The following is a 25,107-nucleotide window of genomic DNA, read 5'->3' as shown; positions in this document are numbered from 1 at the left end:
TAGACACAGCTTACACTTCACATGCATCACCATACAATCTCCATCAATAATGCAAAAACCAAGGGCCAACTATGTCCCTCATAAGTTCCCATCTCCCGTTGCTTTCAGGTGCTTTACCATAAAGCGTCTTACAGTGGAGCCTTCCATGAGTTTCATTGCGGCTTTCTCAACTTCGTATCTTCTTGAAAACGTCTCCACCTCTTGCTAAATGTGCTCTCTCTTATCTAAACAGGCACATACTGGTACATAACTTCTCTCTCAATACACTATTTTGACAGAGTAAATTGTGCACCTACCAAACTGGTTTGCAGCTCCTGCTTCAGCCCCTTCACCTGGAAATTGCATCAAAGAGTCCAAGGTCCGAGGAGACATTGGTAGATCTAATGTACTGCTGCATGTTGTCCTGTTAATACAAATTAAACAGTCACGACTCTCTGCCGTTTCTCCAAAGTCCATGGCCACTTCTGCTGTTCGTAATGGTCATGATGAAATGAATCAGCTTGAAACAATGCAAATAAAAAAAAATATTGCACTTTTTTGTTGGGGGCTAGTTACACCCCCAGCACATGTGTCTTTCGCAGCCCTGAACTCTAGTCCAGGTTGCCTAGTTTTAATCTGTGCAAAATGTAGATCTGTCACCAGCGAGTACTGTGCAATGGCGGCAGACATAGTGAGCTTTTTACCAATGCAGGCAGCGAAGGGAGCACGCTTGCAAGGGGAAGGTTAGGTTTTACAAAGTGAACTGGACATTTAAATGCTTCTCCATAATAATCATTTGATTGGACCATGAAGGGTAAATGTGCAATGCTTTGTGACGATGGACGGGGCATGAACATGCTCAGGCTTCACCCGGTTCTGGATTTAAGGTAGGTTTTTATTTTATTAACATGTTTGGGCTTCAGGGAAATAAATACATTTTTTTTAAAAAGAGAGGGGGAGAGGTAACGTACATAGAAGTCAGTTTAAAAAAAAACAAAAAACTATATCTAGTATCCCATTAAATATAGTTCTTACAAGGTTATTCACTAAAGCCTGAATGTATCAATATCTGGATTTTACAACACAGTGAGCGAATTAGAAAATGTAGACAGGATTTCAACCTCTCCACAAATGAAAAAAAATAAATGAAAAAAAAAAATCTGGAATGATGATTGAAACCAAATGGGTTAGACCAAATTTGCAGGTAGATAGTCTCCAACTAATGCAATGGAAGAAACCGCAATAATAATTTTTTCCCCCTACAAGTTATCTTAATAGTGCTAATAATAGATTAACACCATAGAGGAGGGAATTATACTCAATTATTTCCTCTCTAGCTTTGTGAAGTTGCCTAAACAGATTTGTTGAGTGTTAATCTGGTTAATACCCTGTGTTTGATAATCATGTAAATCGTATCATTTTATATGGTATTTGATTGTGAAAATAGTTAATTGGACAATGGATGGTACCCAACGGGATTTGATCAATCAATTGAAATAAAATGAATTCTAGAATACAATTGCAAACTTGTATTGATTTTGGTTATTCTAAGCACATTTAGCGGATTAATACATTTGGTCCTTCCTGAATGATCTTGTTAGAAACGTTGCGCAGTCAGCAGCATATAGCTGTATGGTGAATATAAAGAACTATAAAAAGGAGTGAAGCAATACTTACGGAGTGACACAAATAAACTTTGTCTTGAGATAAGGTACGGTGCCTGAAAAAAAAAAAGCAAAACGTTGCAGATGTAATTTACAGTAGTAACTTTCCATAGTCTCAAAATAGATCACTAAAATTCTAAACGTTATATAGCTTTTTGCCCCTCTCCCCCATGTCATCTACAAGTAACATGATCACAACAAATACATAAATAAAAACCACAACCACTCTAATATAGCTGTATCTTCCAATGAAATTACATCAACCTTTTTTCGAGCTTAGCATCATTACCAATGAACTATTTAATACATAACATTTGGCAACCAGGATCACCTGCCCCAGCAAAACCTTCTGTAAGTGAACGGTGTTGGATCTTGGAAAGTATTGACACAAACACCACTCAAAATCACCAGGTACGTTTTTTTTTGTTTTTTTTCAGCTAGAGCAAATATAAGCATATACACATCAAAATGCCTACAGGGTTCTTCACGTAAGTGTTTGTTGTTGAGGTTTGAAAGGGATTTTGAAATTGTAGGGCTAGAAGTTGAAGACCTACTTGTAAAGAGGAAGTTGATCTGGAAAGCAAGGAAGAGCACAAGTGGGTCATTTTTATTACTTTTTGATTATGTTAACCCAGAGTGCCAAATCTTTTGAAATGATCACCGCTTTATTTTGTCTTTGTCTAATCTCAAACACACACACACAGACACACAAAAACAAACAAACATATCTCTGAATCTTATAAAAGCTTGTACTAAATACAGATGTATTTTAAAATTCGTGAGTTTACGAGGTGTTGTCCTTGAATGCTATAGCTGGTCATTGGATAATTGGGTATTGTCCTCTTTGCATTAATAGATGTCAACCCGTAAAATCTACTACTACCTGGGTCAGTGGGCTCTGGATGCTCCTGGCTCTCTGGTCGGCAATACTTTCCAAAAGCTTCTTCTTTGGGAATGTCAGGATACAGGTAAACCAACGGGGACACAAGGATGTTTGTTGCATCCATAATTTTGTAACCCATAATAATCTCGGCAAAGGACATGCTGTTTAGTTGCTGTTTTGTATATGGTTCCACAGACTGGATCTGTGTTTTACCTATAGGAGAAGAAGTAGTAAATATTATTCCCACAGATATAATTTAAAACAAATAAATGTACCCACAACCAAGTTATGATGGTCTAGTACAGGGGCACCCAAGGTAGATCCCCTCATGTTGTTTTGCATGCCTTTGGAATGCCTTTAGCATAACAAAGCATCATGGAAGCTGTGGTTTTAGAACATTTGGAGATCTACCTTTAAAGCACCCCTGGTCTAGTCTATTTAGAAGAACCTAGGAATGATCGTACGTACCACTGATGTCTTTCTCCACCCAGGTAAATGTGATCCCACCCTCCTTGCTGCTCTCACTGAACCTCAGCAGGAATGTCCCAGGGGGCTTTGTACTGAGAATTGCCCGTTCTCGTTCTTTGCTTATGAAGCCCAAGATATACCTGCAAAGAGCAAAAATAACAAATTACTTTAAAATAATAATATAGAACATATCTAAAATAAAAAATAGACACATACATATTTTACCGGAGTTGCTATTCTTTTGCAGAATCTGACAGAACCGGAAAAAAAAAAAAAGAGCAACAGCACAGTTCTAAGACCCAAAACCATTACAACAAAGGAACTCGGAACACAGAGCAAACCTTTTGTACACCGCGATTGCTTCAAAGCTTGCAATCTAATAATTTAATGGCAGTAAGGTTGAATTATTAGCATTCAATAAAACTTGCCTGAACTGCTTTACTTGCTAGTATGACCACGAATGTAAAGTAGTTTTTTTTTGTTTTGTTTTTTTTATCAATATGTAGAGAAGCATCAGATAATTCAGTGATTGCATAAATGTGATGGAGATTGCGGCACGGTAATTCTCAATGGTGGGGCCACATAGATAAATAATGCAATGTTGTTTAGAAAATGTAATAACCTGAGCAATATAGTATCTTTGTTTTGCATTGAAGAACAAAACATTATTACACCATTATGAAAGAATGTATGGATGCGAGATGGGTGATCTATTGATATGTGATGCCATATTTTGTGCTTGCAAGACTCTATACCAGATGGGTTATGTATTGCTGCCATGTGGAGTTTGTGTTTAATGAAAATATGTGGCCCTATGTTAGTATATTAGTATATTAGTATAAACACCTTGTTTTTATAAATACAGAAGCAGGTTTGTTAGAGCATGGCTTTATCATCATATAAGTTGCCAATACGTGTAATAACATTTTGAGGTTGTTTGTGTGGTTTTTTTTTCCCCCCAACTATTTAAGTCTTACTTAAACTGATAACAAGAGTAACACTTACCCTTCATTCCAAAGTGCAAGAATATATTTTTTCACGAGGTCTATGATATTGTCCAACCAAACCCAGAAGGAGAACCCTTTGCCAGCCATATTTTCCTGTTACAAGGTACATTCAACAATGAACAAATAATTATTTTTCAGCAGAACATTTCACATGGACAATATTCCTTTAAAGGAGAGTGATGACCATTAATAGAGAGACACATTCTGGGTGGATTGTGATACATGCATTTCAGTTTTGGATTACACATCATGATTAAGGACTATAAAGGATAATCAACCAATATATTAGTTTGAAATAAACAAAAAAACATACAACAGCATACAATCTTAAAAACAGAAATTTTTACTCACGGTAAATTCTTTTTTTTATATGGTGGCAGTACGTATGGGTTGTGCTTCCCAATTAGGACAAGCATCTGCAAGATAAGCGATTAAGAAAAGTCCCTCCCCTTTTCCCTATAAAGTGCTTCCCCTGGCAAACCCACCTCAGTCGTAGCAAGAATACACACCTAAGCCACACACTGCAAGCAAAATTGTAATTTAGAAGCAGGGAGATTTGAACGGCCACCATATTAAGAAGAAAAAAAATAAAGACTTTACGGTGAGTAAAAATGTCAGTTTTTTTCTAACATATGGTAGCAGTACGTATGGGATATAGCAAGATTCCCAATCGGGTGGACCTTATGCTTAAACATTTTGAAGTACCTACGCCCCAACGCAATTTTAGAGGCAGAGAGTACATCTAGCCTGAAAATGCCTGATGTTTTTTAAGGTGCTAAAAGCTGACCAAGAAGCAGCCATTCTGATTTCTTCAGGCGAAGCAAGAGCTTTTCTCTGCCCATGAAGTGTCCATTGCCTTTGTGGAATGCGCTGTGAAAGACGCTGGCAAATCAAAACTACTGAAGCATAGGCCATTATGATTGACAAAATAACGAGAAATAGAATTACGAGAGGCTTCGTTCCCCTTAAATCTTTCCTAGAAGTTGACAACAGGTGATCTGATCTTCTGAATTTGGCTGATATTGATAGGTACATCTGAAATGCCTTCTTTTTTTTACTCTAGAATATGCCATCTAGTTGCAGTAGGGAGGTGGCATAATTATAGAAGGATGAGCTGATTAACGGCTCTTAAAGATAACTCTGGAAGAATGTAAGTTTTAGGATGAAACACAACTTTCACCCTGAAAAAGCTATATCCTGAAGCGCGCTTACTCTCTTGGCAGAGGTAATGGCCATTAAGAATGCTGGTTAAACTATAGCATATTAAAAGGAACCACCTGCAAAGTAAAAGGGGACCTGAAAGACTGAAGAAAGATCCCAGGAGGGAAACAGAACTTCCTGGATGGCCTAAGAAGCCTATTGCTTTAAAGAAACTTCTACCCAGTATATACGAAGACCAAACCCTTCTCAGAAAGAACTCAGAAAAGGAATACAATTTGGTCTTAACGTGGAAACGCCCAACCTGTAGAAACCTCCTGCAGGAAGTGTAAATTTGAACCAACTGGACAAATTAACTAGAAGACAATGACAACAATGTAGAAACTCTACCCAAATCCTCATGTAAAAGTTAGAGGCATAACGACTAGAAGATTATACGCTACAAGTGGACTCTGACTCATGAAGACTCAGGAGATGAAGAATCCACCATGCAGTTGCCCTACTGTCAATAAGAACCTATTCAACACTTCCAGCAGGATATCCTGTCTTCCAAAAAAGTGTTTGAGATCGGAAGATCCTCAAACTTGAAAGTTATCTCCACAAAGGCCGAAAGCTGTCTCGTGTGTGTGGCCAGTACGGAAAATTGGCAGAACCACTGCTCAGTCCGTTCACCTCTTTTAAAGAAATCTTGGGAACAGTCTATAAGAGAAAAAAATTTAAGCCCGGAAAAATACCCTTAGATACATAGACCAACTATTCAACGTAAACCATCTATCCTGTATAGAGAGGCAAACCTGAGATTCTTCAGGTCCTCCCTCTTTGCCATAAGGTCTATCCGGGCACTCCAAATCTCTCCATAGACCGTGAACATGATCAGATCTATAGACCATTACTCTTGATCCCAATTTCTTGTGCTGAGGTTGTAGGTGATGAAATTGTGATGAGTGGAATGCCTGTGTTTGTGTGAGGGAAACAGTGTCGTGGTCTGACCGCATTGTTATAGGTCCCTCAATTAATCAAGATCTGAATCGGTGAAGGGAATGAAGAACTGCCTTAAGAGCGCTAAATTTAGTGAACTATTTTTTTTAGGACCAAGATCCAGCCTGTGTTGGATGCATTCAGTGGTGAAAATTACTCCCTCTATAGGCAAAAAGGACAGACTTGTCGGAAAAAAACTTGACGTTGTCCATCAGTTTAGCCGATCTTCCGCTTTTTTGAAGAGCGTCTAGGAGACAGAAATCCAAGATTTCCACACTTTGACCCAGGAGAGAATTTTCCACTGTAGCGGCCAAATAGAGATTTTGCCCAGTTGACCACAGAAATTGAAGATGTCAGACATCCCAGCAATCTCATTTCCTGTTCTTATGGAGCAATTTTCGCTTTATTAGTAATCGGACCTTTCCAACGTTTTAAGGTTAACACGAACCTCAAAAAAAAAAAAAATTATGTTTCCTGGAGAAGATAATACATTATAGTCTCCATATGCAACAGTGTTGCTGTAGTGCTCTGCTAGCTACCTGAACATACTTAAAGGGCAACTGTCCCGATTAGCAATAAGTAGCCAAACTCCCAAGTAGGGAATGCCTCATTCTCTAAAATATGCTGTTATGGGAGTGTTTTGAAGAGCAATGAAAGCTCTTCAATCCACTTATGGAGTATTTTCAGAAAACCTTGAAGGGCCCCAATAGGGATATTTGGGAATATATCTCTGTGATCTATATACACCATGAAATTCCTTTCTGCAAAATCAGAGTTACAGAAGCAGAAGTTTTGATTCTGAACCAATTAATTAAAATTCATAACCGGTTTAAAGGAATGACCAGAGTTTGATAACCAGGAGATTCCTGAGGAACCCAACGAACTTCGTGGTTCACAGAACCACATCTCAAACTTCTTTAATCCAACAGGAACACTGTTTCTGTGAAAAGGACGCTGATCTGTCGCCCAAGCTTAAGCCACCAAGATATAAAGAAAACAGCAGATCAACCCATGATCTTGGCCGTCATTGTCAAATTTTATTAGTCAAATCCATATAAAGTATCAAATAAAACAGGAAACTGACGAGCTGCTTATGAGGAAACTTAAATAACCTCCATTAACGATTGTAAACAAAGTTATAAGTTTTGGACACCGCTGCACCTGCCAGCAAAGACCCATACCGAAACCCAGCAGTCTGGAAAGATTGTCTGCAAGTGGTCTCAGCCTTTTTGACGACAGTTTTTAAAGCAGCTACGTCTACAGAATTTTATGGATTCCCAGTGGTGTACCTGGGGGTGAACATTTACCCATTTGATGGTAAACATTAAATGCCGGGCAAGAAAGGCTCGTTACACAGAGTGTTCCCATTTCTGCATATAAGACAGACATGAGATTTGAGGAACAGATAACCCTCATTAAAGTTTAGCAGATTTGTCCTGCCCCATGGCCGATTCATTCCTAATAAACCTTCTCAGTACATCAGGTGGGAACCAACTCCACACATGTCTTAAGAGGTAGATTAACATTCGCCAGACATTAAAAGTAATCGAAGGACGCTTCTCTTCCGTCTCTGCGGAACATCTCAGGCAGAGCAGTTGATACACTATTTGACTCTCTATAAGAATTCAAATATAGGAATGATTGCTTAATTTTTTTTCAAGGAATGATTGCTTAATTTTACCCAAGAAATTGCAGCACCATGGTCATATTTCTAAACCCCAGAACCATATTAAGGGGAGTAGCACAGATACAATAAGAGAAAGCCTTGTATAGCAAAGGCATTCCACGGTGTACAACAGCCCATTTTGCACATACAGTCCACGTTCTGCAAAACCATTCCATCCACAACTTGAAATTTTAATCAGAACAGATTTTCAAAGCAAAGATCAGCTAATCTTACCTTAAAAACCTCTAAGCCGTGGGGGAGGGGGAGGGTTGGTGACATGGGGAACCCTTCTGACAAGCTTCCTGTTGCCAGAGGGAACAGAACAACGTTCTGCACTCGACTGTTTTGCGGAAGTTCCGGCTCGCGCATGCGCACCCAGAACTTTGGTGGAACGCATCACCACCCGGGCATACGTTCCACCACTGTGCACCATAACCAGAAATGTCCGGTGTAGTGGCTATGGTGCCAGGGGTTCAGTGGCACCATCCCATCTAGGCGATCAACCCAATTTAACATGACTTGACAAATTACCTGGGTCTCACTGCATACTTGTACCATATCAAGTCTTGTCCTGCAGCAGGTTGCCTTTTTAGAGCAAGCATGGTCAATGCAGAACCACGTCCACTGGTGTAAGCGGTCAGCTGAGCGCTCTCAGCCAATGAGCACGGTGTTGCTTTGCTCTACAGGGAATTTGGCTTCTCCTACTGGAGAAGACTGGATGTGGCTAATGCCCAGAGGCACACAGATAAAAGTTGTCAAGCGGTGCTCAAATGGTTTAACATCTTACCATGGTACATAGGGATATAGTGATTATGTGCTTGCAGTGCTTATTATTTCTGGAAATTAAACATTTAGAAAACTGTCAAACTGGAGCTAAAAATATTAAGCCTGTAGAGCCCATTACAAAATTACACCAAGAAAAAGGTAATGTGAGTAAATGCCTTTTAAATGCATTGGCTGTGATTTGTTCTGTTCAGTGATGGTCAAAACATTAAAGGTATTTCTATTATCTAGAGAACTTAAAACCAACATACTATGCATTATTTATGGCCTTGGCTGAATCGAATATTGTGGGATGAGAAGAAATGGCAAACAAGATCTATAAATAAATTAAAATACAAGAAAAAGCCTATTGTGGACTCCAATTCCATGTAGAGGTCAGTATAACACTTCTACAAGAACCTCAGTACGAACTGCAGACTGCAACAAAATGCTATAGCAAGGAGGTCGTTTACAAAGCCACTTTCTGGGGATGTCAATTCACTACATCAAACCTATACATTTTCAAAATAATAGTTAAATTACCTTGCAGAACTTGGCCCATGTTATTTGACAGCCCGAATAGTTAACTCCAGGACCTGAAGAAAATGGAAAGAGTAAGGGGGGAGCGAAATCATCAATAATACATACCTAAAAATTATTTGGTGAGCAAAGCACAGTTGTATTTAAATAATTTAACAACTGACATTTTGACTATTTTTCACTGTTCATTAACGTGTACCACTAAATATTTATTTAAAAATAAAAAATAATAAAAAGATGAATCCTAATAAAAGTAATAAAGGAAATATATCAAACAATACATATAACCTGGGAAAATTTTAATTAGTATAGACTGTGGCTTATTCTTTTTATTAGTCCAAGTGGGTCCTTATGGAAAAAGACTAACTAGGATGAATAATATCAGTAGTGGCCAGTAGTTTATATATACACTAGTACAATGGAATGGAAAATTAAATTCAGCTTCTCTGGTCAGGCTCAGAGCAGAATTAACCATACGTTGACCTTATGTGGTTGACTCGGGATTATAAAACGGCATTAGAACCATAAGTATAAAGAGGGGGCACCAAACTAGTAACTTGCGGGATTGAAACCTTCTATGGATTAAGCTCATTCAATTTTCAGCTCTAGGTCCATGTAGCCCTAAATTCAGTACTATAGCCCAACAAGCCTTAGTAGTTACTGACAAGTAGATTTTAACTCTAGCAATTATGTATGTAGAGTTTAATAGCTTAGAATTAAAACAGATTTACACAAATGTCCCATATACTTTAATGCTCCCCTAATCAGTGTGGTAACAACCAACTATCAAACCACATTTTAGGATAACTAATTGTTATGATGTCAAGCACAAGTCACCTTAAGGAGTTCAACTTATAAGGGACTTCTTTAAAGCCCTCTCCTACTAGTATGTTTGTTATCAATCTCAAGTCTTTATGCGATTACATATGGACAGATTGGTTCCAGGGTAGAAATATCCACATATATGGGATTGATAGCAATATCTAATTATATCTATTTTATGTCTCACCATGTATTGGGCGATTAATGGTTACTCTCTAATACCAGTCAAAACATTTTCAGAATATGTACGTCTTTATTGTTGTATAATTTCATTTACGTGTATATTTACATGGAGATGTAGGTCACATTTGGATTTTGGGCTCTGGAAAAGCGCATTAATAAAGCGTTGTCTTTTCTCACCCCACAGATAAAAAAAAAATAGACATGTAATTGGAGAGGTAATTCAGTTTAGCAGTCCCATCATGAAGGGGTAGTGTAAAATGTGAATTGGGGGCCATAATCCAATGGCGCCTATGTTGTGGGCTCCCTAGGTGAAAGGATCTTCCAGCTATGTGTTTTAGCTAGAGCATTATCCAAACTCAAATTGAAATGAGTGATGCAGAGTCCATGAGTAAATGTATAAAAATACAATTGGTAAAACACTACATAAAGACAGGCAAAGGGCAGGGCAAATAATCACAGTAAGTACTTGCAAACAATGCTAGAGACTCTGGTTAATTCTAAGACTGCAACCAGCAGCAAGTCATTTCCTGATTTATATCAAATTTTATTCAGTTACTGTTTCAAAGTAGTTGTGCAATATACTTAAAAAGGAACTGTCACAAGATTATATCATAAATCACAAGATTATATCATAACTCAACAGCCACCTTTTTGTGTTTGTTTCTATTAAACAAACTGTATGTGAAATCTTTTAAATAAATGTCTACAAATCTCAAGTGTTCACGTTAAGTTACTGATTTAGTCCTAAACATACTTCTGTATGTCACGCAAAGTCAAAAATATAATTTTATTTACACACCCAAAAGTTTCTCTGCCAACGTGGTTAGCTGTTCAATGCTAAGGCCTCGTTTGGTGGTTGATGAGAACTGCCAGCTTAAGACCTCTGCCACCTGGTCCCACGTCCCAATGGGTGGTTTTGTAAAAAAGTTGACATTCTGAGCAGAAAAATAAATAAATAAATAAATAGGAAAAAAGATACTTAGATATCACAATGGAAGTGCAATCTAACAAGACGTTAACTAGTTCCTCCATCTACTCAATCCACTTTATGTAAATGAGAGAAAAATCTGTTTTATTGAATAGTAATCCAGGAATTCCACTTCACATTCGAAAAAGGATGGAGTACTCCTGATTTCTGCAAAAGTCAATATATGGAGTAAGTAATTATGGACACAATTATTCTCCTCAATAACGAAGAGGTCAAACTTGATTGGGCTTTCTCTGACTTATTCTAGGGCTTAGGTGGGCGTACATTCTACCAAATTTGTTGTTGCCCTATATTGTTCATACCGTTCCTTATTTCCCTAACTAACCTGACAGTTATGAAAAGAGTGTCACACAAACAAATGGTCTTAAATACATAGAAAATAACATTAAAATGTACTTTTTGGTTTCATGAAACTGTCAGAAACCTATATGGTTGTCTACAGACAATTCAGGTCAGTGAAAGCACTGTATTATCGATCATCATAAATAACATCCTTATTTCATTAAATCGGAATGTGCTAAATAGAGCATTAAATGTATCTCACCTTTGGGTTGTTTGTCAGCATATTGTACCAAAGAATGGACGCCCAGGCATTTGGCATCTGGCAGATATTGGATATCACGACAACTGGCAGTGAATGGGTCTGTATGCAAGCAAAAACAAAAAACAGCTTGAACATCTATCATACCCCCCCATACGAAGAAGAAGAAGAAGAAAAAAAAAAAAGTGAATACATAAAAGGAACACTTCAAGCACCATAACTACTACTGCATGCTGTAGTGGTTATTGTTATGGCTCCAGTAGTGTCCTTGTGTCTCCACCATTGTAAGAAGTCAAACCATTTTAGAATGGCTTGACTCCTTACCGTTTGTCTGCTGGCGCCACCCCATATTCGCACTATTGCTAGAGAGCCAAAAGTTCTTATTCAGGAATTTCTGTTAGCTCTCCTGAGCCAAGCCCTGCAATGCTTGGAAAACTGCGTCTCTCTAGAAATGATAGAGGAAGGGAATGGTACAGGGGTGGTGCCAGGGCTCTCATGGCATCACAACCATTGCAGTAAGCTGTTGTGGTTATGGTTCTTAAAGAGATACAATCACAAAATGGGTTTATTGTACAACACAAGTTTCACACATCCTTTAACCCCTTGAGGATCAAACTTCTGGAATAAAAGGGAATCATGACATGTCACACATATCACGTGTCCTTAAGGGGTTAATCCAAAAGCACACTAACTTTAATTCAGAGAAAAAGACCATGTTGAAAGAAAACCTAACTGTTTAGACTCCCTAAAATGTTAAATTATTCCAAGAAGCCTTGTTTTGATAAAGTGTTACCATCTTTACCTACATACTATTAACTAATCCTATGTTGCTGTAAATTTGAATATAAACACAGTAACTGTGTGTGATGGAGATTAACAACTTTTAATGTACAATTTCACCCAGAGAACAAAAAAAAAAAAAAACCAAAAAGGAAAAAAAGAAAACATAATTTACAATAAATACAAAACAGAGGTCAGCCCCTGCTAGGAAATCAGACAGACTGTGGTGGAGAGGAAACGCTATGTACATTTGCAGGAAGCATCCATTAGATGCTGATACTCTGCTTACCGATGCAGAAGAAGGACTTTTGCAGAATTCTTAATACAAAACCTTAATACAAAAATGCAATTACCTCCAGGTCAATTTTCAAGCCCTGATGATAAACCTCCGTCTCAAAGGTTATTAGATGAAGCTCTTCTGTGACAATAAGTGATGCCTGGAAAAAAATAAATGATATATCTATATGGGTTGGCGGAACCACAAAACTGTGAAAATATTTAAAAGGATACTTTAAACAATATAACCTATGCTCCTGGCTGACCACAGAGTTAAATATTTGCTCCACTCTTCTACCAAGGGACTGGCTTAATACTTGCAACTATTTCTTAGTTTGGGCTTGCTTAAAAGCAGTTCCAACATATGTACTTCAAAATTGAATAGGTTTGCTTGACTTTTGAAAACTAGCTAGATTTTTACACTCTACTCTGGAGTATCCCTTTCAAAGGGGTACTATAGGCACCTAATTAACTTTAATGAAGCAGTTTTGGTGTATCAGAAGCGTATCATGCAACTGCAGTCTCATTGATCTATTTTCTTCAATTTAGGTTAAATAACTTTGTTTATACAGCCCTAGCCATTTTTTTCCCACGTAGTGTGTGAGAGTGAGAGTCAGAGGAGGTGTGGCTAGGCTTACTTATATAAGCATGAACTGCAGTAAGGCATTCTAGGTAAGGATGGGAACTGAAAATAATGCATTATGATTCCATGTTTTGCATTGGTTACAGAGATTTACAGAGTAACATGCCTCTACCCAGAACCAAAAGTTACTATCTAAGCTTTGCATTATGCCTGCGGTTAAATGATTCTGAAGGTTAACCATCGAAAACCTACATCACAGTTCGCTCTTCCGCCATTGCCGCATCGCTGCTCTCTCAATGTCTGCAAAACAAAAAGCATAGAGCAATTGTAAAAATAAAGAATTAAACTAAACATGAAAAGCAAAAAATACAGTGTTTTTCAGATTTCCATTCTTCAGTAGATCCAGTGATGACTGGTAAGAGCAGAACTAGTACATTGCTGATTAGGGATACAAAATAAACATCACACAAAAAGAAATTTAAAAAGACATTCACACCACAGAATATAATTACACACTCAATCATGTTATAATGAATTTTCTAGATCAGCCGAAATCAGCAGTTAAGACAGCCGTGTTAAAATGAAAAATAAATAAAGTTTATGCAACAAAAAACATGTTCATATAACTACTCATTCTCCCCAACATGAATCAGATCAATTTGTACAAGACCTAGAGCAAATAGTAAGTATTTAACTACCGTATATACTCGAGTATAAGCCGAGTTTTTCAGCCCATTTTTTGGGCTGAAAAACCCCAACTCGGCTTATACTCGAGTCATAGTCTGTATTATGGCAATTTGCATTGCCATAATACAGACTGGGGGGAGAGGGGGGCTGGCAGAGCTGTACTTACCTTTCCTGCAGCTCCTGTCAGCTCTCTCCTCCTCCGCGCCGTCCGTTCAGCACCTCGGTCAGCTCCCAGTGTAAGTCTCGCGAGAGCCGCGGCTCTCGCGAGATTTACACTGTGAGCTGACAGAAGAGCAGAACGGACGGCGCAGAGGAGGAGAGAGCTGACAGGAGCTGCAGAACAGGTAAGTTACAGCTCTGCCAGCCCCCCTCCCCCCCCACTGAACTGCCACTGGACCACCAGGGAAGGAGAGCCCCCCTCCCTGCCATATATCAAGCAGGGAGGGGGGACGAAAAAAAAAGAAATAAAATAAAAAAAAAAAAGGGGTATAAGGACCACTATGGGAGGGGGGGGGGGGGGGGTATAAGGACCACTATGGGAGGGAGGGGGTGGGTTAAGGACCACTATGGGAGGGAGGGGGTGGGTTAAGGACCACTATGGGAGGGAGGGGGTGGGTTAAGGACCACTATGGGAGGGAGGGGGGTATAAGGACCGCTATGGGAGGGAGGGGGGGTATAAGGACCACTATGGGAGGGGGGGTATAAGGACCACTATGGGAGGGAGGGGGGGTATAAGGACCACTATGGGAGGGAGGGGGGGGTATAAGGACCACTATGGGAGGGAGGGGGGTATAAGGACCACTATGGGAGGGAGGGGGGTATAAGGACCACTATGGGAGGGAGGGGGGTATAAGGACCACTATGGGAGGGAGGGGGGATAAGGACCACTATGGGAGGGAGGGGGGATAAGGACCACAATGGGAGGGAGGGGGGGGGTATAAGGACCACTATTGGAGGGAGGGGGGTATAAGGACCACTATGGGAGGGAGGGGGGGTATAAGGACCACTATGGGAGGGGGTGGGATAAGGACCACTATGGGAGGGAGGGGGGTATAAGGACCACTATGGGAGGGGGGGTATAAGGACCACTATGGGAGGGAGGGGGGTATAAGGACCACTATGGGAGGGAGGGGGGGGGTATAAGGACCACTATGGGAGGGAGGGGGGTATAAGGACCACTATGGGAGGGAGGGGGGTATAAGGACCACTATGGGAGGGAGGGGGGATAAGGACCACAATGGGAGGGAGGGGGGGGTATAAGGACCACTATTGGAGGGAGGGGGGTATAAGGACCACTATGGGAGGGAGGGGGGGTATAAGGACCACTATGGGAGGGGGTGGGATAAGGACCACTATGGGAGGGAGGGGGGTATAAGGACCATTATGGGAGGGAGGGGGGGGGGGGTATATGGACCACTATGGGAGGGATGGGGGGGATAAGGAACACTATGGGAGGGAGGGGGTGGGATAAGGACCACTATGAGAGGGAGGGGGTGGGATAAGGACCACTATGGGAGGGGAGGGGGAAGTAAGGACCACTATGGGAGGGGAGGGGGAAGTAAGGACCACAAGGGGAGGGGAGGGTAAGGACCACTGGGGGAGGGGTGAGTCAGGACCACTGGGGGGGGGAGTGAAGGAACACGGGGGTGGGGAGGTAAGGACCACTGAGGGAGGAGGAGGGGAAGTCAGGACATATGGGGGGGGAGGGGGCGGCAACATTTTTTTTGCCTATGGCGGCAAATATCCTTGCACCGGCCCTGCACACACTGCATTCACACACTGCATTCATGCACACACACACTGCATTCATACACACACGCTGCACTCATACACACACACATACGCACACACTGCATTCATTATACACACACTGTAAATAAATATTCAATTAATATATTTTTTTTAGGATCTAATTTTATTTAGAAATTTACCAGTAGCTGCTGCATTTCCCACCCTAGTCTTATACTCGAGTCAATAAGTTTTCCCAGTTTTTTGGGATAAAATTAGGGGCCTCGGCTTATATTCGGGTCGGCTTATACTCTAGTATATACGGTAATGTTATGTCAAGCCAAAGCTGGCTGGGAACACTATCCCCCCTTCTATATCCCCCCTTCAGCACATACTCCCTCCATGGTTTCCCTACTCTCATTGGCACAAGCAACCGTGGTACATCTGTACTGCTCTATAAAATAAAATGGGATTGGACCATGACCTGGAAGATAATGCAGGGTTAACAACAGAGAAGGAAAGCAAACTAACCCTCTCTTAAGCGTCTCTTAACCCTTTATGGTAATAAAATAAAATAAAAAAACATAAGCGAAGGAAAAAACAAAAACATTGAAAAAAAGAAAATTACATACATACATACATACATACATACATACATACATACATACATACATACATACATACATACATACATACATACATACATACATACACACATACATACATACACACATACACACATACACACATACACACACACACACACACACAAAACCAGGGGGCTGCACTCACCTGAACATGCATAAATGGGGTGCTGCTGGGGGCCAATTTATACAATGCACAAGGTCCAGCGCAGTCACTTATCCACTAAACAGCTACTTTAATATTTACAGATCAGATATTATTAAATCTGACAGCTTTGAAGTTGATGTTTAGTGGGTAAGTGAGTGTGCTGGATCTTGTGTATGTATATATAAATATAGGAGGTATATATATCTCCTATATTTATGAATGACAGTGCTACTCAAAGTGCATAAAGTACTGGATGTAGATATAGCGGACTCATACTAAAACTCATTTTTCCTTACCAAATGCTTGAATTCTGCCGACAAGCTCCCGTTATTTGACTCCTCCATGTTCATCACTTTGGTGTTTGTCCCAAGTATATTGAACTTCCGTGATCTGTAGAAAGACCGGGAAAGCAATTGGAGAGGAAAAACACAAATTATACTTCCTGCAATGTATAACTAAGGCACAGATTAAAACAGCTATGAAAACGAAATACTCGTGAATTTAGATACTCTACCATATAAAATAGGTTGAGAGACATACCAGGAAATGGAAACAAAAATATGCAATGTAATACCAACATTATAGTGTACATACAACTTATCTGGAAGACCATGGAATGCATCCATCTTTGCTTTTTCTTTCCAAATATGATCATTACTAAGCGACTAGAATAACAAGAATTTTGGACAGCGATCGGGATGGGGCGAGAAAACCCATTGGAATGCAGGGAAAGAGCCACCACAAGTACATGGGATGTGGGAAACATCCCTCCCTTCACCCAGAGAAGGGGACAGGACTCAGTGACCTAAAAGACCAAGTTCTAGTTCCCTATTTCTTCTCAGTCTCTCCTCCCAATATCCCCACTCTAAGTAACTTCTACTTCCTACCTGTTTTAAGTTCCAGAAAGGGAACCAGTTTACTTCCCCTCCCCCTATTACCCCCCATGGTTAGGGGATTTATCTGACCTACACATCTCAGGATTTACTCAAGCGTCTTGTTTAATCAGACATATATATGCCAGCACGTCTAATTATTAATGTGACGTCCTAATGAGTCTTTCACATGACTGTAAATAACTGTACTATGGCTGATGTGTGCGGCACTGCTTAACTTCTTATTGTATTCGTATTGCAAACGTGTAATTGAGCATCACCTGCAAAAATAAAGAATTTAAAATAAAAAAAGAATTATGGAACCTTTGGCTTTCTGCATTAGCTCTGAACTTTACTGACAAACTATTTCCAAGCAATACCTCATTGCAATTAAATATATACAATAATAGCAATAATAAAATAGAATCCAGTCCTTTATATTATAATTATATTCTTGCTCGTCATTCTTAAAATCTTCTTTCATTCGGCGTGATTTACTTTGAGAAATAGGGGTTACTACCTGTGATATTGTATTTTAATTTGAATCTGTAGAAAAATAAACCAAATACAAACTTTGAAAGGACAGCTTGCACAGACAGGTTTACTTTTAATAAAATGAGGCTATTTCAAGATGCATGTTTATGGAGACATAACTGGCAAACCGGAGGCATTTTAAACAATACACGAACAAAACATTACGTTTTTTTCTCTCAATAGACAGCCAAGAATGTCAATTAGGTTTCTGAAATGTCTAATAAATCCACTTACCCTCGCAAAGCTGCAACATCACCCGAATCCCTACAAAATAGAAACATGACAGTTTACGTGATGCGGTTTGTCAACTGGGCACGTATTAACGATAAACAACAATAATACAAAAGACAAGTAAATTAAACTCATTAAACCTTCAGGAAAAAAAACTAAAACTTGAATTCTAAGAGAAAAGGTTGCAACATAATAAATGCATCACAAGCCTTTTCTCAATCTACCAGGAATACTTTGTGATGCTCCGTTATAAATCACCATTTTTGTGTTTAAAAACAAAACAAAAAAAATTAAATAAAAAAATGTCTTAGTTTACATGTTTGATCTAATCTTGCTTATCAAATGGATCCAGTAGATATGCGAACTACACTACTGGAATGATAAGCTATAGTCCTACAATAAAAAGGTTTTATAACTACACCGGACGTTAACAAGGTGCTCTCGTATAAGGACATTTGAAGGCTTGAAACTGATTTATGCTTCCAAAGAAGATCAGCTACATCCATATATTTAAAAAAAATAAAAAGTAAAAATAAATAAATAAATAAATAGATAATAGATAAGAAATGCCCACAGAAAATTAATGGTTAACTTACTTATCAATGCAAACTTTGATTTTCAGCTGGTAGTTGAGCTCAGGGAATTTCACAAGAAGCCTGTGGATAATAACAAAGTCCAAGATGTTATAGGATATTAAGGGATATTTTAAAAATGTACTGAATATAGCTAGCACTTTCAACTTAAGACATTAATAATTTTGTTTTAGTGTCTGGTCAATTTTTTTTGTAAATTGTGCTTCATATTTAAAGTGGCATTTTAGCAGTAATGTTTTCTATAAGGAGTGCTTGTCAGATAATCTCTTATCGCCTTCACTCAAAAAAGGCTATGCAAGTCTTATCTGCCTGTTTTGTAATAAACATTTTTATCAGCAACTGCCCCAGATATATTGAGTATACAAGTTTGCCAAATAAGTTTACCCAACACTTAAAAATCACTGGCATCTGCAGGATAAATGTTATAAGAGTTAGTGCAGGTTATTGTACTTAAACATGTGAGTCAGGATCCATACATTATTATTATTGCCATTTATATAGCGCCAACAGTTTCCATAGCGCTTTACAATATTTATACATGAATCAAAACTGAGAGGGTCATTCAGTAAAGTCCGAATTGTCCAATACTAAACGGGCAGACCTACCTGTTCATGCTATTTAACAATGCCAGCTAGACTGAACACTGATGAATGGCTGAAATGGTGGATGATGGCTGTCACCCCCTTTGTATAATTATTAGAGCCCGCGTGAGGATGTACCCAGTATTTTATTATTTTTATAATAAATAGTCCCCACCTGCTGGGCATATAGGGTTGGACAGTGATCTGTTTAATTCAAAGTTCTCCACCTGATGCCCACGGATTGGGGGGGTGACTATTTTCTGCTCAGAAATTTACAAAACAACAGCTGCCTAGTCACTAGTTTAACCCCCATAGGGCTTCTTTATATATTTTTAACTTTTTGTGTGGAGGCTTGCTGGCCAGCAGTGGCCAGCCACTGCATGATTAACCCACAGCCTCAAGGTTTTGTTTTAAGCTAAAGTTCCCAGAAGGCAAATAGTCCTACATGCATTGTTTGCAGGCAAAAGGCAAGTGAACACACATCCTGCCAGATGCATTCAGTGCTGAATTTTGTTTAAATTGCCAAAAATATATCTAAATTACTATTAGATATAATGCACACATTTCATAATGCATCATTTCAAATTAACTTTAAAACCCACTAAGAAAACCAAAGCCAATTTCATATCTCTGCATACCCTTGCTGTTTAGGTTTAGGTTCCAGCATATTAACAAACCTGACTTTTGTTGTAAACTGTACTCCAGTCTTGATCACAAGTGGTCGATCAGGATGCATAGGCATACATGGCTGTCTCTCCACTACAAAGGCGCTATGCAAGGAAAGAAAAACAACCAAAAAACAACCCAAGTTAAAATGGCAAATTCCACAGTAATGTGCTAAAAACTAAATAAAAACACAAATTAAATCTAAAAAACAAACAACAAAAAACATCAAGATAGATAAAAATAAATGGACAAAGTGTTTTGAAGCCATTTACAAAGATGTACTCTCTGAAGAAACATTTGAGTGTTTTTTAAATACAGAACAAAAATACATGAGCCTGGTTTAAAGGAACAGAGAAGCCATTGGGCTGATCAAAAAGGATTGTATGGATCATTGACAAACCTGATACTTGTCTCATTAAAATAAAAATACCCTCGATAGGAGGCAAGCCACATAAGGCCCAGGAATGGGCGTGAGTTATAACTTCTGATTTGTATTGTTCAAAAGGTTTATTGTTTTCTCACGAACTGTAACTTAGTTGGCTTCTGCGTAAGCCCAACAGTTAATGTTTACTTGCTTTGCCTGTCGAGTACAAATAAAGAATAAAAAAAAAACAACAACAAAAAAAAACTACATGAGCCTAAACTGATACGATCCCCTTCAATGAGGATCTGTCACCTAAGTGACTTCCAGCAATTTGAGGATGAAAACAAAAAAATATTTCAAATTAAGCATTTACAGCCCAAAAATTAGTATCTGGCCACTTTTCGTCTAAAAAAAGTTTAGATACTAAAATGACTGAAGTTTAACAGAGCAAAACATTTTTTTGATTTACAAACCTCCAGTCTGAGCAACACTGAACCTGATCTAATGTGTAGCATGAGTGTGCTATTGAGCTTTTACTGCTGTGTGTCAGCAGAAGACAGCAATACTTGCCTCTTCATAAGGTTCCTAAACAGCTCCACAATTCTTTCTTCCAGCATGGGTCTGTGTTGAATGATGGGGTCTCCTTTATAGGACACCTTCTGCTGTAATTCTTCAAGCTTCTTTATCTGCTGTCGTGTCTGCAGCTGGGACTCTGCTAGCGAGGTTATCCTGTAGGTTGGACATAAGCAAATACTTATTCTTTAGCCTCCAGTAAGGCACTTAATACACAAATCAATCGGAATTCTACGGTCATTCTAAGCCTCTTGGGAAAAGGGAATGGAAAATGCAATACAAACCTGCATTCTGCTGCTTTAGGTACAATAGGCACCCAGACAACTTCATCACTATAAAGTGGTCTGGGTGCCATGCCCCCCCGATTTAACCATGCAAGTGAAAGAATGGTCATTCTGCAGAATGGCATTGTTCTAATTGCAGAGTTTAATTGCCTCTAGTGGCTGTCACTCAGACAAGCACTAATGACACTTGACACCATCTGGCTGATGCAGCGCCACGTTTTGCCACCCATGCACTCTAGCCTCCCAATGCTTTACTATGGGATCTCGATCTCAAACAAGGAGTCGCTGTGAGAGAAAAGGCAAGTAAAATATCCTTTTTAAACTTGGCAGGTGGGAGCCAGTCACCTAAACGGCAAACAAGACACCATAGTGTTAGGAATACAAGTGTGTATTGCTAATGCTATAGTGTTATTTTAATATTATTTAAGAACACTGAAGATGAAACCGTAAGCACCTTTTGAAACCAGACGTTTTTTGCGTTTGAGGCAATATTTCTTATTTTTAAAAGGAATCAAATTATGAATACGGCAAACAAGTATTCAACTGCAAAACTGGATCAGTGATCTTATATTCGTACATAAAACATTGATATTGTTGTGATTTAGATTTTTTTGAATACAGTAAAAAATAAACTGCACTCATTATATAGCAATCTATTATCACTAGAGATTGCACCCAGGCAGTGCAATATAATAGATATATAAAGCAGTACACGCTTGCTACAATGAAATAGAACACATTAAAATAGCAAACCAGACTTAATTATGGGCCAATGATCCAGATGTTCAACACCTACAATTTCATGGTTTTATTTATTTTGAATAATTTATTCAAATGAGGGATGAAGAATTTATCCAAAATGAGTACTTAAAGTCTTACCAATTTTCCAGCCGATCCAGGCAAATGTTCGGGGGACCACCAATGCATGCGATTTGTTGACGTCGTTTCCAATCTGCAAGTTCCTCATCTGTCAGGGTCTTTTGGACATACTCCATGGCCGACAGCAGACCAGCTAGGTCACTAATTATAGTCTACAAGAATAAAATAAAATTAGACAATAGATCAAGTGGTATTCTACACGGTTAGAATGTTACATACCACCTTGCAAGAAAGCATTATCCCTTCTTTAGCATATAAAAACTATCCTCTCAATGCAGCAGTAGAAGAACTACGCACTTGGAACTCATATTACATTTCCTGGCTGGGCAGAGTGAACGCTGTCAAGATGACATTGCTCCCTAAACTCCTCTTTCAAACGGTACCAGTGACAGCCCCGAATCCTTCTTCACGGCCATACAGGCAGAAGTCCGCAAATTCATTTGGCGGGGTAAACCCCCCCGCATAGCTAACTCCCAACTGACACTCCCCAAACTTCGAGGTGGACTGGCCCTGGCGGACTTTAGAAAATACTACCTAGCGGCCCACTTCAGAGTCATCAGCTGGACGACGAAGACGAGAGACATGGGTGCAGCTAGAAGCAGATAGCACCAAATGCGATCTTTGCACTCTGCCCTGGATCACGAAGTGAGTGAGCAAACAAATTCAACCCTCAAACCAGTTTGTGAATGCCACACTCCAACTCTGGCATCAGAATGGGGCCAAAAATACTACATCACAACCGACCCAAGCCCCATGAATGGCAACCCGCATTTCCCAGTGGGCGACCACGGCCCACTCCCACATTTGTCGAACAGAGACAAGATCCTCTGCATAGCAGACGTGATAACCCCACCAAGAATAATCCGCCCTCTCCCCAGAACAACAGCACACATTCCTACACACAATGGCAAGGGAACAGATATCACACTACGTCTGCTCAATATCACAAAAACCCAGTATATACTCCAGGACTGCACAGAATTAGAATCCCTCTGCCTGCAAGAAACGCCTCCATTAAAGGCTATCTCCCAGATCTACACTTCACTGGTGACAAACCGCTACCTCCTGGCATCAGTGTTCATCAGACAATGGGAAGAGGACCTCAAGGAAACAATCACGGATGCCGACTGGGACAAAATCATCACCCCCCCCCCCCCCCCCCCCCCCCCCCCCAAAAAAAAAAAAACACGGGATCGGCACGGCTACAAGAGAACGCATACGTAATCCTCACAAGATGGTACCTCACCCCAGTTACCCTACACACCCGAGACCATAATATACTGGACACCTGTTGGCGCTGCACAGAAGAGAGACACCTAGCTCCACATTTGGTGGGACTGTGCCCTCATTAGGCCATTCTGGGAGACAATCAGCTGAGTGAAAGCGGAGGTAATTGATGAAGCCCTGCCACAAACGCCAGCCTCACACCTCCCCCACCATACTACGATGCAGACACCGGCCTATAAAAGATCAGTGACCCCGAGACTCCTCAACGCCGCAAAAGCAACCATCCCCATATACTGGAGACAACCATGTAACCCTCGTCCTCCCTCCCCCCCCATCAAGCGATGGGTGGAGGAGGTGGAAGAGACACGAAAACATGAAGATCTGAAGGCAGCAACTGGGGGCTGGTGAGGCCTGTCGGGTGGAGGCATTGGCTGGGGACTACACCCAAACAGAACCCCCGTCCCCACCCCATTTTTTTTCCCCTCTCTCTCTCACACCCCCCCTTCTTCTTTTTCTTCTACCTCACCCACCCCTAATACTCGAAACCCACTCCCCCTGCAAGCAACCGTAGACCACAAAATGCCACAGGACAACTCCTGAAAGAAAGATCAGACTGACCAATGCCATATACCTAACTCCATGCACAGGCCCCACACACTGACAAAAGACAGAGGATGGTCCACAGGCGACATCAAGTAAACACTGAGAAACAACAACCGCCCACACCACCTAAATTCAATCTCAAGTCAGAAAAACCACAACAACTGACAGTTACACCACTCAACACCCTTAGGAAGCAAGCGAGTTGTAATTGAACCTTGAAATAAGTACTAAACATATGAACACTTCCCTGTGTGGGAAACCCATTAAATAAGCTGATCTCCACAATATCAGAGATCACACATAATAAGCCTCTGCAAAGGCACAAGACAAAATGCTACGGATATACTGATATACCGTTTCTGTATTCTAGGTTACTTGTCAACCATATATTGCAACCCCTGCGTGGGCACACTGATCCTCATGCTGATCTCAATAAAAACGTATTCAATACAAAAACTCTCCGCAAGAGAGAAAAATAAATAAATAAGAATTAAAACACCCAAGAGGAGAACGTTTTGTTTCAGAACTAGCAATTTTCCAAGCACTATACAAAAATAAATAAATATTACGATTATATTTTTTTCTGATCAAGTCATGGCAGGATTGATCTATAAGTTAGAGTACAAAGGACAGGAAACAGAGCTATGAAATTAGTTTAAACAGTGTCGCCCACCCCCAGTTAGCCGTTTTGATTTTTTCCTGTCCTTCATAGCAGTTAGGAAGGAGCCTGCTTCAACGGCCCCTAAACACCCAGCAAACAGCAATGATTCTATACAAAGGTTAGTTCCTGGCTGTGCCCCTTTTAGTGACCGGGGCCTGACCTAAACTTTCTCCCTGAGGAGATTATAGTGGTTCATCTGGTGTATTAGGAAGTCTCTAGTTTGTACAGATTAGGCTGTCCGTTTGTAAAATTATTATTTGCCGGCGGAATTTCGTTTGGTATACTTACTCTGTAGTTTAGATTGCTGGCTACTAAAACTATGGAGGGCTCTGGAATTTCTGTAGTCCCCAATACTACCATTGAGGCTTTCTTCTAACAAATGGGTCACATTAAAGAGATTATTGGAGAGCATCTGGGTAAGATGTACATGTCCAGTATTGGAGCTAGATAAAAAAGAGTGGGGACTAATGGCGGTAAACTTTATTGGTAGTCACACTGTATAAATTAATTTATATGCTACCAATAAATCAAACAATAAAATATTTTCCCCCCTC

General features: G+C 39.9%; 1 protein-coding gene across 3 annotated transcripts in view; it reads right to left on the bottom strand.

Moving 5' to 3' along the window:
- STAT3 (signal transducer and activator of transcription 3) overlaps positions 1-25,107 on the bottom strand; it is a 64,839-nt gene that overhangs the window by 1,932 nt on the left and 37,800 nt on the right. For 2 of the 3 annotated variants that reach the window (XM_063458944.1, XM_063458945.1), the window contains exons 8-23: positions 22,063-22,214; positions 20,897-21,055; positions 19,974-20,066; positions 18,719-18,778; positions 18,126-18,155; positions 16,782-16,875; positions 13,531-13,578; positions 12,773-12,856; positions 11,643-11,741; positions 10,910-11,045; positions 9,109-9,161; positions 4,000-4,094; positions 2,995-3,134; positions 2,524-2,739; positions 1,657-1,699; positions 297-403 (exon numbers count right to left, since the gene is read on the bottom strand). In XM_063458944.1, coding sequence (XP_063315014.1) covers positions 297-403; positions 1,657-1,699; positions 2,524-2,739; positions 2,995-3,134; positions 4,000-4,094; positions 9,109-9,161; positions 10,910-11,045; positions 11,643-11,741; positions 12,773-12,856; positions 13,531-13,578; positions 16,782-16,875; positions 18,126-18,155; positions 18,719-18,778; positions 19,974-20,066; positions 20,897-21,055; positions 22,063-22,214 — 1,609 coding nt within the window. The remainder of the gene's footprint in view (positions 1-296; positions 404-1,656; positions 1,700-2,523; positions 2,740-2,994; positions 3,135-3,999; positions 4,095-9,108; positions 9,162-10,909; positions 11,046-11,642; positions 11,742-12,772; positions 12,857-13,530; positions 13,579-16,781; positions 16,876-18,125; positions 18,156-18,718; positions 18,779-19,973; positions 20,067-20,896; positions 21,056-22,062; positions 22,215-25,107) is intronic. The other variant, XM_063458946.1, reaches the window with a different exon arrangement.

This window comes from Pelobates fuscus, chromosome 6 (assembly GCF_036172605.1).
Source record: "Pelobates fuscus isolate aPelFus1 chromosome 6, aPelFus1.pri, whole genome shotgun sequence".
NCBI lineage: Eukaryota > Metazoa > Chordata > Amphibia > Anura > Pelobatidae > Pelobates > Pelobates fuscus.
This window is presented reverse-complemented; position numbering and strand designations above follow the sequence as displayed.